At 38.6% G+C, this 15,459-nt stretch overlaps 2 protein-coding genes across 2 annotated transcripts in view; one reads left to right on the top strand and one right to left on the bottom strand.

Annotated features, from left to right (window-relative positions):
• The first annotated feature begins 28 nt into the window (after nt 1-28).
• On the top strand, nt 29-9,232 carry SAXO2 (stabilizer of axonemal microtubules 2). Its single transcript, XM_053988918.1, has 4 exons — nt 29-112; nt 5,862-6,041; nt 7,141-7,343; nt 8,068-9,232. The coding sequence occupies exons 1-4, from the start codon at nt 72-74 to the stop codon at nt 9,039-9,041; spliced, it is 1,398 nt and encodes a 465-aa protein (XP_053844893.1). The 5' UTR covers nt 29-71; the 3' UTR covers nt 9,042-9,232.
• A 2,859-nt stretch (nt 9,233-12,091) lies between these two features.
• The window catches only part of ADAMTSL3 (ADAMTS like 3), a 171,311-nt gene continuing 167,943 nt past the window's right edge, over nt 12,092-15,459 (bottom strand). Inside the window, exons 29-31 of the mRNA XM_053987886.1 lie at nt 15,339-15,448; nt 14,568-14,782; nt 12,092-14,047 (exon numbers count right to left, since the gene is read on the bottom strand). Of these exons, the coding sequence (XP_053843861.1) occupies nt 13,938-14,047; nt 14,568-14,782; nt 15,339-15,448 (435 nt within the window). The 3' untranslated portion in view covers nt 12,092-13,937. The remainder of the gene's footprint in view (nt 14,048-14,567; nt 14,783-15,338; nt 15,449-15,459) is intronic.

Below are 15,459 nucleotides of genomic sequence, written 5' to 3'. Positions count from 1 at the left end.
GTGCCGCGCGCCGCTGGTGCCGCGCGCGGCGGCGTCCCTGGTTACCGGCCGGGCGGCCGAGCGGGCCGGGCATGGGGCCGCCGCGCTGCATCTGCCAGATCTGCTCCTGCGGGTGAGTGAGGCGGGCACCGAGCGAGCCAGCGCCTCCCTCCCTCGGCACGCTCGGCCGCCACACCGAGCTGGTGCCAGGACCGGTCTGCGGCAGGGTAGGAAGGCTCTGCAGAGGGACCTGGACAGGCTGGATCCATGGAGTGATGCCAGTGGTGTAAGGTTCAACAAGGCCAAGGGCCGGGTGCTGCCCTTGGGTCACAACAACCCCACACAGCTTTACAGGCTGGGGCTGGACAGTGCCCAGCAGAAAAGGGCCCGGGGTGCTGGTCAGCAGCAGCTGAACGTGACCAGCGAGTGCCAGGAATGCCGGTGGCACCGGGCCTGTGTCAGGAGCCGTGTGGCCAGCAGGGCCGGGGCAGTGGCCATCCCCCTGCACTCAGCGCTGGTGCGGCCACACCTCCAGTGCTGTGTCCAGTTCTGGGCTTCTCAGTTCAGGAGGGTCACTGAGGGGCTGGAGCGTGTCCAGAGAAGGGAAACAGAGCTGGGGAAGGGTCTGGAGCACAAGTGCTGTAAGGAGTGGCTGAGGGAGCCGGGGGTGTTCAGCCTGGAGAAAAGGAGGCTTCTTCACTCCCTGCAGGAGATCACAGCCAGGCGGGGCTCAGCCTCTTCTCCCAGACAACCAGTGGCAGGACAAGAGGACGCAGTCTCCAGCTGCACCAGAAGAGCTTTAGGCTGGACATTAGAAATAATTTCTTCACAGAAAGGGTGATTGGGCATTGGAATTGGCTGCCCGGGGAGGTGGTGCAGTCACTGTCCCTTAGGGTGTTTCAGGCTGGATGTGGCACTCAGTGCCATGGTCTGGTTGTCATGCTGGCGTTTGGTCACAGGTTGGACTTGATAATCTCAGAGGCCTTTTCCAACCTCACTGATAACATGAGCAGCACCCTGGGCCTCTGGGGAGTGGCACCCAAGTATGAGCATGTTCTCAGTAAATGTGAAGTAGTGTACATTTAAATCAGCTAAGGGTAAAAGAAGGTCTTAAACAGATTAAAATAGAACAGAATGGAGAGAGTCTTTAAAAGCCACCCAGACTAAATCAGAATCAGGCTTTTCCAGAAACCAGAGCCAGCTCCCATTGAAGGACTGCACCAAAGAACCTTCAGAAGAGTTCTGGCAACCAAGTCAGAAACCTGTGCAAGCACTGCAGCCCTTGAAAGAGATTTAATCTATCTGCCCTTCTGCCATCACATCCAGTAGCACTCGTCACTTTGCTTTACGTTCCATGATCCCACAGAGAGACAAACAGTTCATCATTGTCCTGTAGCCTCTTTGACCCAGGGAGGCTGGTACAAGAGGGTACAGTAGGCAATTTTTAATGGAAAATTACTGTTACAGGTCTATAAGCAATATTATCAATGCTATAGGTGGAAGAAAAGTACACAAATCAGGTGTCCTGAAATAATAAGGGACTTGGACCTTTCAAAATTCAGATATAAATTTACAGGTTGGAATCACAACTGTTAATATTTTCAATTTCTTCTCTGTTTACTTTTTAAAAAAATCACAAATCACTCTAGGATTCAAAAATTCACTTCATACTAAAAAATATCTAACAACTACATACAAGAACAGTCATCATAAGATCCCAGAGATGTGCTCAATGTTTTTTGGAAGTATACCAATACCAAACCCTATGGTTGCAAAGTGCACCATGACCCACAAGTTTCATATCAAGGTCTGCAGAACAGGCCCCCTCTATGTGTTTCTATGTGGGAAGTCTGTCTATCTGTTCATCAGCCACTTTTTTTTCATCTGTAGACAGAGGTATGAGGCAGGCATGAGTAAAGCTCCTCATGTTCTTTTTGGCCAAGCCTGTGGTGAATTTTGCCCCATAAATTTGTTTCTTAAGTCCTAGATTGATGAAGAGTTGGAACACATTGTTTTCATGATGAAATAACAAAGCTGGCTTGGGCTCAAGTACAAAGATGATGAGATAACACAATGAGGCAGCACAAAATGAGCTTCAACTCAACCAAAAATTCTCAATCCAAAAACTTGAGTTCAATAATATGAATAATAATTAAATATTCATAAAGTTTGTGGTTTAAAATAAACCTCAGTGAAGTTTTTACACTCAATAAAATCTTAAGCCATTGTTGGTTTAGGCAGCACACTGTGTTTGCTTCAGTGTACACAGAGTTTCTGTTTTCAGGGGAAGGCTGCTTGGTCGCTTGGCAGTGTTACCTGGACACTGGAATGCAGCTTAGCAGAGACTTCAAAGCAACTATAAATATCTAATGTGTTGTAGACATTATCATTTAGCTATCTGCAGGAAATTTTATGGCAGGATAATACTGCCATAAGATACTGCTTAATTCTAAATAATAAAATAGATGGAAACAATCTCCCCTATCAACAGAATTTTAAAAACACTGAAAAAACTTAGAGGGGAGCAAAGCCAGTAAGGCAGAACTTCATTCTGCTTTCTCAAATACAGGATGTTAAATCTGGCTTCCAAAGAGAATAAAGCCTGTGTGGTAGATGAACTTTCTGCACTCAAGAATAGTATTTTTCTGCTATAAATATAATCACAGCCTACAAAAGCATAAAAGTTGTTCTGAGACACAAAAATAAACTACTGCTTTATCTCCTTCTCAGTTTGTCAGCCTTCCCCCATTTCATGCCTTTTGTTACCATTATCATAAAAAATCTATATTCCTGAATAAATGTAAGTTACAAGGAAAGATTTCTCTAAAATATGGGCTACTTAAGCCATCATACTGACCACATATAAATACAAACCCAGTAAAAACTACCAGCTCTCCTGTCAAGAACAGGAAAGTAGATGACTCTCAAAAACCGTGTCCATCCATCATTTCTGTCTTCCAGACCATAGTGTGTACATTGGCAAAATTAAAAAGAAATTAAAAATAAAAGCTTTGAGCTGTGTTTGTGGAGGGGTAGTAAGTTTTCTATTATGACAAATATTAAGTTTTTCTCATTATTAGTCTAGTTCCCTGGGAGGAAAATGCTTTGTGGTAGAATTTCAAGGGCCTTGCGAGCATTGTACTAAAAAAAAAAAGTATCTATGCCAGGCTTTAAATAAGTTAAAATCATCAGCATTCTGTTAAAATAACCAGAACAAGAGCATTTGGCACAAGAGAGCTGATGTACTGTCACTTTTATTTAGCTGAGATTCTGTTCAAACCTTATGCAAAACACAAGATAGTCTCCCTCAAAGAAGGGAAAGAACAATAATCCATCAAAGCAAGTGCTAGTCAGGCATGGGAAAAGGGATATTCTCACCAAATTCATTTGAATTATCGTAACTCTGGGGTGGAAATAAAGATAAATACAAGGAAAAAGTTAAAAATAAACAATGTCTCAAAGAGTGCAGGCCAAAGTCTAAGCAACATATTTAATTTATCAGAGCTGTCATCTGTATTCTCTGATGATTTCTAGCATTGTGATGCCTTATATAATCAATTTTATAAATTTATTATCTAAATGAAAAATTTTGGTTTAGCAATTGGACAACATTCTAAATTTGACAGCGTTCTAAAGCAGATTTATCAGTTAACCAAAAAACCCCCAATCTCTTCTCTAAGTCAAACTCATGAGGTAATTTTACATTACCCTTCAGGCTGACTGAAAGCACTTCCACAACACAGAGTAGGATGTAGGAACTTCCTCAACAATATCATCTGATTCCAAGTAATTTTGTGCACAGTTAGAGTGTGTTCAGAATTATTTTATACACTAGAAATGAGTGGTTTGAAGAATATTTTTGGATCAACAATGAATTCTAATAAAATTCCAACCATCTCTTTCCTTGAAAAGATAAGAGTAGATGGCTGTCACCTCTGTTTTGTATTTACCAAGAACTACAGGCTCACTCTGCAGTAATTATTTTTCTAGTGTCTATTTCAGTTTGTAGCATGTCCATTCAGCAATGGGATATACTCACAACATTGCTTAAAAATATTCAGAATTTAGTCCTTCAAGAATGCTGACCCCAGAACACAGAAGGTGATTTGTTTGGTGGTTGGTCTTCCAGACCAGCTTATGGCAAACTGAAGATTGTCAAAGTGAAGCTTTTGCAGATGAGTAATGTTTGTTTCCAACTCCTTTGAATTGTATGCCAAAAAATACATGAAGAACATTACAAATTGATAACCTGTATTCCAACCAGCTTTCAAACCATCCATTCAATGTCTTTTGTTTCTGCTTAGCTGTTACTTTTAGATGCTACGTGACACAGCATGCGTTGTTTGTACTTGCTGAAAAAAGATTACTAAGGTGAAAGTGAATTTCATGACAAATGTAATGACAGGCAAACACTGTAGTGAGAAATAGCACACTTACCTCCTTGTTTTCTTACCTTTCCTGTTCTTTCCCTCTTCTTCCTTTTTCCTTTCCCTGCTATGTTTTGAAAAGGTCTCTCAACTGTTGATTGATTTGATTGAAAAGGAGTAAACACCTGAGGCTTTGAAAGGATCTGGATTCTTAGACAGAGCTACTTCATTTCTCATTTTTTTTAGCTACTGAGCTGGCAAAATCAGGCAGCAGAAACTAATACAAGCGTTAGGATCTCTAGTCTCCAATCCAATAACTTCTTTCAGTGGTTTTTTTTTCATTTTCCCAGCAGGAGTCCTTCATGTCTGTTTCTGTATTCTATCTTACCTTGTTTTAATTTATTATTTTCCTTTATGGTATTCAGTGCTAGCTAAAATTCTCTGCAGACCTTTGAAATGTTCTTTGGATATCTAGCTTCCTGAAACTTGAATTTATTTGTACTTACTAAAAGCAGTGCATTTTTCCTCTTCTTGGGGTTTAGATATTTTTGCTTTTCACCAGAATTTTACAATACTTGTTCATTTGAAAAATTATTTATTGTTTTTTTCCCTTTGCATTGCAAGTTGTCAGCTGTAAGTAGGAGGAAAACCTGTCATTATATATTTCCTTGAGGTCAGCCAGAGATGTGCATTGTGCAAATTAGAATTAATATAGCAAGATTTTCAAAACAATAGCAACATTTAAATTTTAATTTCATGGATCATTAATTGAAAACAGCAAGGTATAAATAAAAAATTGTCATTATATACCTCCCAACACCTTTTTGCACAATGGTATCATTGATATAGGCAATAATGAGAAGCAGGAGGAATTGAAATAAAACCTATTAAGAAAAAGAGATGTCATTACTTTCAAATAAATATGTGTTTTGGATAGAGAATTTAGTCAGTCTATGGAGGAAAAAAAGAGTTGAAAAGTCATAAATGGCCTGCAGAGCACTAGAAGTGCACATGAGATTCCATACCACTCAAATTTTAATAAAAAAGTGTTAATCAGTAGCAGTGAAAATAGGTGAGGTGTACAGAAATAAAAAGACAAGTGATACAGTAATAGCAGCAAAAAAGAGACAATATGAGACAGGAAATGAAGCATAGTTAGTTACTTTTCCAAATAAAACGAGTAATTTCATTAAACATTACAGACAAGAGGAAAGTGCATCTTGGTGGTAGTCTAATTTAGAGAACTGAGATCAATTCTGTCCCTCCTTTGTATTCTGCACCAAGGACTAACTCCCAGCTGATACTGCTTTTATTGCTGTATTAGTATGATGTGCTCTGGGACCTGTGCCATCAGCACAATATTTTGTGGTTTTATCACTCAGAAAAGATTTTCAACAAAAACTACTGACATTGTTCAATCTTTCCCATTTGTTGTGCACTCCCAGTAGACAGAGTATGGGTTTTCCTCTTAAATGAAACGATTCAAAATTCTCTGCTCTGATGTGTTTGAACTAGACGCCACCGCTGCTGCCACAGACCCACAAAGATTTATGATGATGGAGTGCAGCCGAGCCACAAAACGGAGTATTTGGAGAAGTACCCTGGCTATGGCAACATCTGCCCTCCCGAGAGCTGTAAGCCAAAGCCAGAGCTCCAAGAGAATCGGGCGAGAATGGACGGCACCACAACGTTCAAGTAGATATTTTCAAACTATGTTTTATAATTAGTCTATATGTATACTAATTAGACTCTAATACTAATTATATTATAATTAGTTTTTCATTCTTTGTTTTTCTAAGCTGGGGCTAAACATTGTATTGCAATCTTCTCAAAATGCAGTCGTTGCATCCTTTGCACTTTTTGCATATTTAAAGTGTAAGTGTTGAGTATAGAACTACAGTTACCACAAAAAGGTTGTAAAAAATAGCAAAGCATGCATACAGCAAGATTTGCATTCTTTACAGCAGCCTTTAACCTGTAAAGAGAATCAGAATTTTTTGTCTTGTTTTCAGCCTGTTAGGAAATTTAGATTTTATAGAAAACCTGGCAAGCTGGAGAACTTTCTGTAATACATACGTAGAATCCAAGATTGTGGGAAAATGAAATCTTAAGAAAAAAAGAACATGAATTCTTTTACTGATTTTTTAATATTCAGATTATTAGTTTTAAGAAAATTATTCATTTTAAGAAAGCAAACTGTAAAAGGGTTCAGTGTATCTGTCCTCTCTGTGCACACACTCTGATTTTAAGCTTACAGAATTAAAGAGCATCTTTCAAAGAATTAGAGAAAAATATCACCCCTTCATTGTCAGTGATGTGACAGCGGCATCAACTTTTATGCATATACATCCTCTTAATGTAATGTGCCCATACAAAAAGAGTGAAATGCTGTTTCTGATTATATTCCATTCTCCTCATGCAATCAGTAAATGCTACCACTTGTAGTAATTTGAGCTTTGCTCTGCTTCTGCTTTCTGATAGTTCCTTTGCAAAATTATAGCAACTTTGTAAGTCTCTTTTTAGACACTTTAAATAATATTGTTAAACTGTGAATGGGACTGGGAGTGTTAAAAAACCATCTACCTTTTAACAAAGACTGTATAATGCATGAGAGACCCTAGATTTATGTACTATGGTTTTCTCTCCTTTGTGCTATCCCTCCAACATAATGGTGTCTGATAGATTTTTGAGAGTAAACATTTTTATTATTTTTCCAAATAGTGCAAAAAATACAGAAGTGGCTTCAGAAGGAAGAAAAGATTTTTTGACCACTGTTTTCTCTCCCCCAATGCAGATCTGATTATTTACCGTATGAAATTGTTACGAGACCTTTTCGGCCACAAACAGAATATAGACCAAAGTCAGGGAAGATTGACCTGGGAACCATTTACCAGAGAGATTACAATCCCCATAAAGTAGGACCAGTGACATTAGTAAGGCCTCGAGAGAGGAAACACACTTCAGATGCAAAAGTGGATACCATCCCAACCTACCGAGGTAATAACAGGTGCCCCCTACAGAAAGAGAAACAACCAAGATGAAGGTAGCATTTGGAATTACCTATGTTAGAAACTGGATTTGTTGGTTTGGGACAGGGAGTAAAACATACTAGGAAGCAGGTGAGGATGTCCTAAAACATTCAGCACCTCAGTTGTTGAAGGGAAACCTATTGCTTCTAAATTAAAAGCTCTCTCTGAGGTTTACTTTGCTACAAGGAAATTCCAACATGCACTTGGTTGGGCTATCTCAGGTAAAACTCAATGGAAATTAAGGTGCAGTGTATTTTTCAGCTAGTTTTAGTTCATGTCACTTATTTTTCCACAGAGTAAGTCAAAAGTGGAGTTTAGGCTTCTGCTTGTGTATGGTATAGCTTACATATACATCATCCTAGTAATGATCTGTTTTGACACAAATTATTCTATTATGATGGTCAGTGCAAAGGTGCTAAATCTTTTAAGTATTTAAAGCATGTATAAAGCTATTCCCTGTACAGTTTCTGTACCTGGGGCATCAGGTACCATTTTGGGGGTCTGTTTTTATCACACACTATAATAGAAGACAGTTTTGTCAGATCACAAACATGCAGATAAAATTATCATTTTCACTTACATCCATTTTCTTTGTTTTGCAAGATTTAATACCAGAAGACTTTGTCTTAATTTTAAAGGACTGGTTTTAAGTAATAACACCTGTGTGGCGGAATTTTGGTTTTGCCTTGCAGATCACTATAGGTTATGGGAAAGTCAAAGAACAGAATCCTGTAAGGTGGAGCGTGACTACGAGCCACCTTCGGAGAGGTTTGGAAATCCTTCCACGTTTCAAGATGACTACATCCCTAGGCAGCCCAATCCCCCCCCAAGCTGTAAACCTTGTGATAGCAAGCTGCCAGAGGGGCCTTTTGATGGCAACACCATCCATCGCACCGCGTACGTTGTCCATGAGCTGGAGCCCTTGTTCGTGAGGCCAAGGGAAGAGTACAAGCCAAGCGACCAGCCCTTTGAAGATCTCACAACCCACCAGAGAGATTTTAAAGGGATGCCTGGGGAACAAGCAAAAAGCTGCAAGCCTGAAAGTAGAAAACATGGATCTGATGATCCTTTTAAAGGAACCACTGAATTCCAGGATCGCTATCAGCCATATTTGGTCACTGCGCCCAGTTTCCACAAACCAAGAGAATACGTTCCACCCACAGACAAGATGGACCTCAAGTCTTCAAACCGTCTTGATTACATTAAACACAAGGTTGCTCCCAGAGCCCCCATAAAACCAGCTCCTGGCAGAAAAAGTACTGGCCCTTTTCAAGGGAAGACTACTACAAAAGAAGACTATCAACCCTGGAGAGTGTGTCCACAAGGGCTTATTAAGAAAGAAGAGGAAATTCAAAAGCCCACAGGAAAATTTGCTAGTTTAACTACATTCAGGTCCCATTACATACCACATCAGGCCAATCCACCTCCAAGTTTCAAACCTGTACACGCTGTAGCTACTGGAGTTCCTTTTAAAGATGAAACTTTGTATCGCACTGAATATACGCCAAAGAAGAAAGAGGTCTGCCCAGGACTTAATCCAGATGCTCTGGGTTATGTCTATGTAAACACAGATTCTCAGGGTCACAGATTCTACCGCCAGGTGTCCCCAGAACGTTCTGGGTCAAACTGTAGTCCTATTCCAGAGGAAGTGCCTGCTGTGTCATAATACTTACATGCAATATTTCAAGCACCATAGAAAAATAATTGGAAACCAACCTGTTCATTTTCTCTTTAAATAGCACTGAAAGCAAATTAAATACTCCACATTTTGCTTTTAGAAATTTGAAGAAAACCAAAGCCAAACCAAAGTTTATTACAAGACTAATAAAGTTTTGCCAAATGCTGAAGGAGCACTACTCCCTACATGGCATCTGTGCTTTTTCTGATTGTGCATTCTAACTTCCTTGACTCCCCAGATTTCTCATGCTCCATCTCAAGCATCTTTATAACATATTTAATTCTTTGATATTTTCAGATGATTGTATTTCTGAAATAACAAATATCTTTTGCTGATAAAATATTTTACACAGTAAGCAAATAATGCTATTTACAATAATCTAAGAAATCAGTAATAACGTCAGTAATTGGTAAGATTTTTTTCCTTTATATTTTACTGCCCAGATCACAAGATAGCATGCCATGACACCCAGGCATTTCTAAAAATCTGGTTTTAGCTTTAGTCATCACTACTTTAACTTCATTCACATCTGAAGTGAGTATAAAGGTCCCACTGTAATTTCTGGTAGCAATTAACAGGTGGTAAGCTCACTCTTTTTCTGGTCACGTAGTTGAAACCACTCAACCACCAAAAGCAGGTCATTAGACTCTGTTTCCTAATTTCCCTGATCATGCTCTTTCAGCCTTACTTCCAAAGGAAACAAAACTGATGCACCTTGGACACACTGACAGACTTAGTGCATGTGTCCTTCCCGGCTGAATCATCTTTAAAGGCATTGTGCAAATTCAGTCAAATCTCATGATGAGACTGCACAGATTTACAGAAAATAGACTAAACTCAGGTAAAAAAAGAAATACCAGCTGAGATGGAGAAATCTGTGGGCAGCCTGGCTTCAGTCTGTTTGCTTTTCAAAGAATTGCTTGTTCCAAATACACAAGCACCATTTTTTTAACAGAATTTTTTTATGAAATTGCTTCTGTATGAAATAGTTCATATTTTCTCTATGTATATTTAGCTGATTTTGAAAAATCCAGATGAATCAATTTTAGTTTTATTGCAGTCATGATTTAAGCAAGTAGCAATTAATAGTTCTATAATTAACTGTATTGTCATGCTCTACCACACTACTCCAGTATGATTTTTTTTCTCAGTATTGCATATCTTGTATCCATTGGTGTAGAACAGTATTTGAGTTCTGCAGAATCATGTGGCTGTACTTCACAAACAAAGTCTCTTACTAAAGGGCTAAGATCAATGATGGGAAGATTTTTAAAGCAGGAAATTGGTCATATGAAAGCAAGAAAGCTGAACTGAGCAAATCAGCTGTGCACAAAAACATTGCATGAGATGCATCCAGACATTATTAGAGCATCAGTCACTTTTACAGAACTTTTGTCTTTGTACTGTGATTTTGTAGTATCACTCACTCTGTTAATGACATGGCAAATCAGTTTTACTTTTCTGTCTGAAAATTATTCACCTCCCTCAGATTGTGAATGAACAAGGACAATGTAAATCTGAGATCCTAAAAGTCCAATTGTTGTCATCTTTCTGTACCACAAAAGAAAAAATACACTCTACTGACTCATTCTCTGTCATGCCACAACTGAGGAAACAAAACCAAAACTTTGCACAGTCACACCTACCCAGGTCCTCATGTTATACACAGTCCTGGTACCTCTGGAGCCATTTTCAGAAGATCCCAATGCCCTCCAGCTCTCCTCTCTAGGGAGGGAGAAATGCAGTCTGAATTCATGAAGTTCCATGTGCCTGCATATTCTGCTCATAATGGCTCTTCTGCTGGGTCTGTGAGGGAGCCCAGATGCTTTTTTAAATTTTCACAGCTGTTTTTTCAGTTCTGAAATCACTTCCCTCCCTTAAGTTATGGAAAGTCATCTGCTGCCACCTACCAGCCCGGTACAAACATTTTGAGAGGAAGGGAAGTGGAGGGCATATTCAGATACATTTAACAGTTCCTCTGCAGATGTGTTTGAAGGCTTTTTTAGGGTGGAGGGGCATATTTTCTTTCATTTTGTCCATAATGTTTTCCCCTAAGTTTAATAGTGAAAGAGAGAAGCCTTTATTACTTCACAATTGAAAAAGCCCCAACACACTGTGCTTCCAGGAAAAGCATCGAATGATATTATAAACCTTCAGACACTATTCAATACCTGACGTCAACCTTCTCATAAGCAACAAATTACTGAAATGCAGACCAAGTGAAGAGATGGCTGGAAAACTAATATTTTTCCAAAATAACAGCTGTTAAAAAAGCATTTCATGATGTCATGCTAAACCAAGATGTAAAAGCAGCAAAGTTATTCATGGATTCAGTTGCTGTTCTGAGAGTGCTTTCTGTGCACTCTGCCATCCAGCAGCAGGCTCCACAGCACTGCTGTACAAAGCCTTTGCTTTTTTTAAAGACTGCACAAATGGAATTCAAAAGGAAATTAAGCCTTTGCCAATATTGTTATCTAGGATAACTCTTGAAACACCACCATTAAATTGTTATACATTCATTTTCTATTTAATAAAAAAAATTTAAGTCTTTTATTGTTCTTATGATTTCTTAGACTAATCTTTCTAAAGACTATTTACACATAGTGGATATTCTGAAACAATTTCTTTTTCATGGAGGTATTCCCATCACTCACTAAATACAAAGCATGGAGCTGTTCTGACAGATCTAAATGAACTGTGCTTGGTGAAGGCCCAGAAAATAAATCCAATTTTATTCCACCTTTTAAAGAATCCTGATCCTAGATTTCAGTGAATCAGAGCTGACATTTGGATCTTGGCAAATTATGTTCCCACTTTTTCAGTCAGGTTACATCTATGTTGTCTCTTAATAGCAATGCAAAGCAGATTGCAGTGAAAATTAACAGTATGTCTGATTGACTGTTAAAAATAAGAACTAATCCACGGCTTTGAAAACATCTCAGAATTACGGACCAAGTAGGCTGAGAAAATAACAAAGAATGAAAGCACAGTTACCATGCAAATCATGGTAATAAACAATCCCAGGGTAATCACAGTGGTGAATAATCAAACTATACTTTATTTCAGAAAAATTAAAACTACGTTCAAGAAGCTAAAATCTTCAGGTACTGGAGAAGCAATAAAATAATCTACAGAGGAATGTCATGCCAATTGCCATCACAAACATTTACAGCACTGCTTTGGTATAGCATGCATACTTAACCAAAGTTAATGCAACAAAAAATGCTATGTGTTAACATTTGAAAACTTTAAATATAAAGGGAAAACATGAATAAGAAATTTTGGTAATAAGAAAAAATATATGTCCAAAAATCTTTATTAAACACTGTACAAAAAAAAATATTGCACTTTTAAATCAGACAATAAATATCTACAAAAGTATCTTACAAATGTTTAATTTAAAAAACTGCTTAAACAATCAAGACCCATTGCTGATGAAAAAGGTAATGATCAGGAATATCCTCTCCTTGCAGTCAGCCTTGGACACGATAGTCCACCCTAAACATTTTCTATACAGTAGTGCTACCCTAATTCTCAGTGATGCAAACCCTCTGTGCAGGATGCTGTGTCTGAGCTGCCCCACAGCGCTCCCAGCCCTCTGCCTGTCACACAGGTCAGAGATGGAACACCAGAGCCAAGTCAAAGTGAGCATTCAGGCCTCCAATATGAGCAGTAGTTTGGAAACTACAAAAGCAAAAAACATCTAATTTCTGCCTCCTGTGGGGAGCTCTCTGCTTAAAACCCTAGTCAGACAATCTGCAATATGGAAGATAATTTACCCAGGAATATTACAGTAAGAATTTATCAACTTGCAAACGACTCAGATGGTTAATGGTCATGATGGAAAAATCATCTTGATGGAAAAATGCTCAAAATAGATTTCTTGCACTTGTCTATCTTCACAATTAATAATTCTTCCTTGGACATTTTTCCCCATTAATGGAGAAAAATAGAATGATTATTCAAGACAAGAAATCTGACAGCTATTTTGGCCAGTTACTGGCTCCTCATTTGACTTGATGTGCAAGAGAACAGTGCTCACAAGTATTTGTTCACAGCTCTGACAAGGAAGCTTCTGTCTCATTTACTATCAGTACGAAAGTATAATAATCATGTCAGAACTTTGATTGTACTTCAGAGACTGGAATTAGAATAGAAACAATAAAAAATGACACCTCATTTATTCAAAAGAGATCTATTGCTGCATTGAAAATTGTCCTAGGATCTATAGTTTCTTACTGCATACACAGAAATACAAGCAGGAAAAATTCAATGTACTTCTGTGTATCCATCTGAGAACTAGTATCCGTAAAGTATATCCTGTGAGATCAACCCTTAAGCTCAAGCTGTTTATGAAAATGAAGCTGTTGCCAAAATTTTACAGCTACAAGCCACAGCTTCTGTAAATTTAAAAATGGTGTTAAATATGATGGGAAAAAAAAAAAAAAAAAAAAAAAAAAAATCCTGGGAGTAAATAGTTGTTGCATTTCCAAAATTTTTTGAAGTATTTTTGTGACTCTTCCTCATAAGTGAAGGACAGTAACCAATATTTGCTGCTTTTAGGTAATGTTTTTTTTTCACAGATAAAATTATAAATTATAGCCTGTAAAATTTTACAGATGATATGCCATGATATTATCTTGCTAAGCCAGACATGTTTAAAACATTAGAAGTTCCATTGCAAAGAATGAAAAATGAAAGCTCCCAGAAACAATACCTTATCCAGCACATCAATCCACAATACTGTGTTTTCACTGGCCCCATGTTGCCATTTAACTGTTACAACTAATGTCTCATTTACAAGAATATACTTCAAACAGGTTAGTTTAATGAACCTCTCTTCTCATCTCTTCACTGCAGCATCATGAACTTGCCATAGAGGACTTATATTTCTTGACATGATTGACAACATCTTTGTTTGTAGGTGTCTATCAAGCATAACTTTAGTTGCTTTACAAATGTACAGTAGTGAGTTGTATCCTTGCATTCGCCTTCTGAAAAATATATTTAAACATTACAAGGCTTTATAATGAGCAAAAGAGAATTAGCAGAACTTGCCATACTAATTGTAAACAACTGATAGGTTCCTGCTAGCTTTGTCATCATTTTAGTGTGCATTTCTGGCAGCAGTGGATTCAAAGCTAGACAAGGGCACAAGTAAGACGTGTGATCTCATTTACTCATTGTCTGTTTCAGAACACAACCCCATACAGGATGCATTAACAGCTCACTCAGAGAATTTTGAGTCACAACTGGCACAGTCATGTAAGGAAGTTTGCAAAAAAACTTCCTAAATATCCTGTTTCCAAAAGTGCTTTTGAGGCTTTAATATCAAACTGGCCTAGTTAGAGAAAAGAAACCCCAGGATTACGAAGTGCTCCTTGGAGAGGATAGTTTTACCTTTGATGTACAATCAAATGCTTGTAGAATCAATCGTGTACAACTGTGAGTCATTTTCTAATATAACTGCTACAAACTATTACTATTCTCATATTTAAATAAACATTTACATACTGCCACAGGATGTGACACTGCAGTGTTGCCAGGTCACTGGTCTCTTCCTCCCTCTGCAGAACTGCTCAGCCACGGGTTTGCTGCTCTGCCTGTGCACGCAGGACACTCGTCTGGACTGGAACCCACTGCCACAGCCCACACTGCAGGGCCTCCAGGGGCCTGGCCGCCAGTACACATCACACCCCTCTGAAGAACAGTTCCTTCTGGCAGGAGGGCTGTGCAGGGAAATAAATGGCAGTGAAATGTTTACTTTTGTGCTAAACCCTTATTCACACAACAATAGAACTGATCAGCCCCCAAACCCCTGCTCATTGCCCAGACAACTAGACCAGGATCCTCAAGATTTTCCATGTTTTGAATATCTCCAAAGATGGAGCCACCACAACTTTCTGGGTAACCTGTTCCATTTTTTCTTATATTTAAGTTGAATTCTCTTTATTTAATTTTGTGCTCACTCATCACACCTTCTCACTCATGAGAAAACATGAGTTTCTTTAAACTAGTTTCTTAACCCTGGAATAGAAAAGGTATTTTATCTTTAAGAAAACTTAACTGACCCTGAAACACTCTATACTGGATACTGTGTGTTCTTCAGGCATAACCTCTCCTGGGTTCCTGAATTCATCCAGTGTCCACAAAGGGATGACTGTCTCTACCTCCTTTCCTTTGTTTGACACAAAAGAATTTGCCTACTTGTACTGCAGTGACAATCTTGTACCTTCAATATGATCATCTAAAGAATCTAACTTGTAACTTCTTCCCACTGTTTACCTCTTTCTTTCATCACAAGAAGAGTTTGGCACTGAAGATCCATTCCGGAACTGACATATAAACTCACGGTGCTGTGAACCTGCAGGGTTTCCTACACAGCGACCAGAACACTGACAATTGA

The sequence above is a fragment of the Vidua macroura genome, chromosome 12 (genome assembly GCF_024509145.1).
Source record: "Vidua macroura isolate BioBank_ID:100142 chromosome 12, ASM2450914v1, whole genome shotgun sequence".
Lineage (NCBI taxonomy): Eukaryota > Metazoa > Chordata > Aves > Passeriformes > Viduidae > Vidua > Vidua macroura.
The sequence above is the reverse complement of the archived record's forward strand: the minus strand, read 5'-3'. Positions and strand labels throughout refer to the sequence as shown.

What these genes read in the sequence shown, in the direction of transcription:
- SAXO2 (XM_053988918.1), top strand. Translation starts at nt 72, where the DNA reads ATGGGGCCGCCGCGCTGCATCTGCCAGATCTGCTCCTGCGG. An exon ending in GACGGCACCACAACGTTCAA is followed by an intron (nt 6,042 to 7,140) that starts GTAGATATTTTC and finishes CCCCCAATGCAG; the next exon opens with ATCTGATTATTTACCGTATG. An exon ending in TACCATCCCAACCTACCGAG is followed by an intron (nt 7,344 to 8,067) that starts GTAATAACAGGT and finishes TTTGCCTTGCAG; the next exon opens with ATCACTATAGGTTATGGGAA.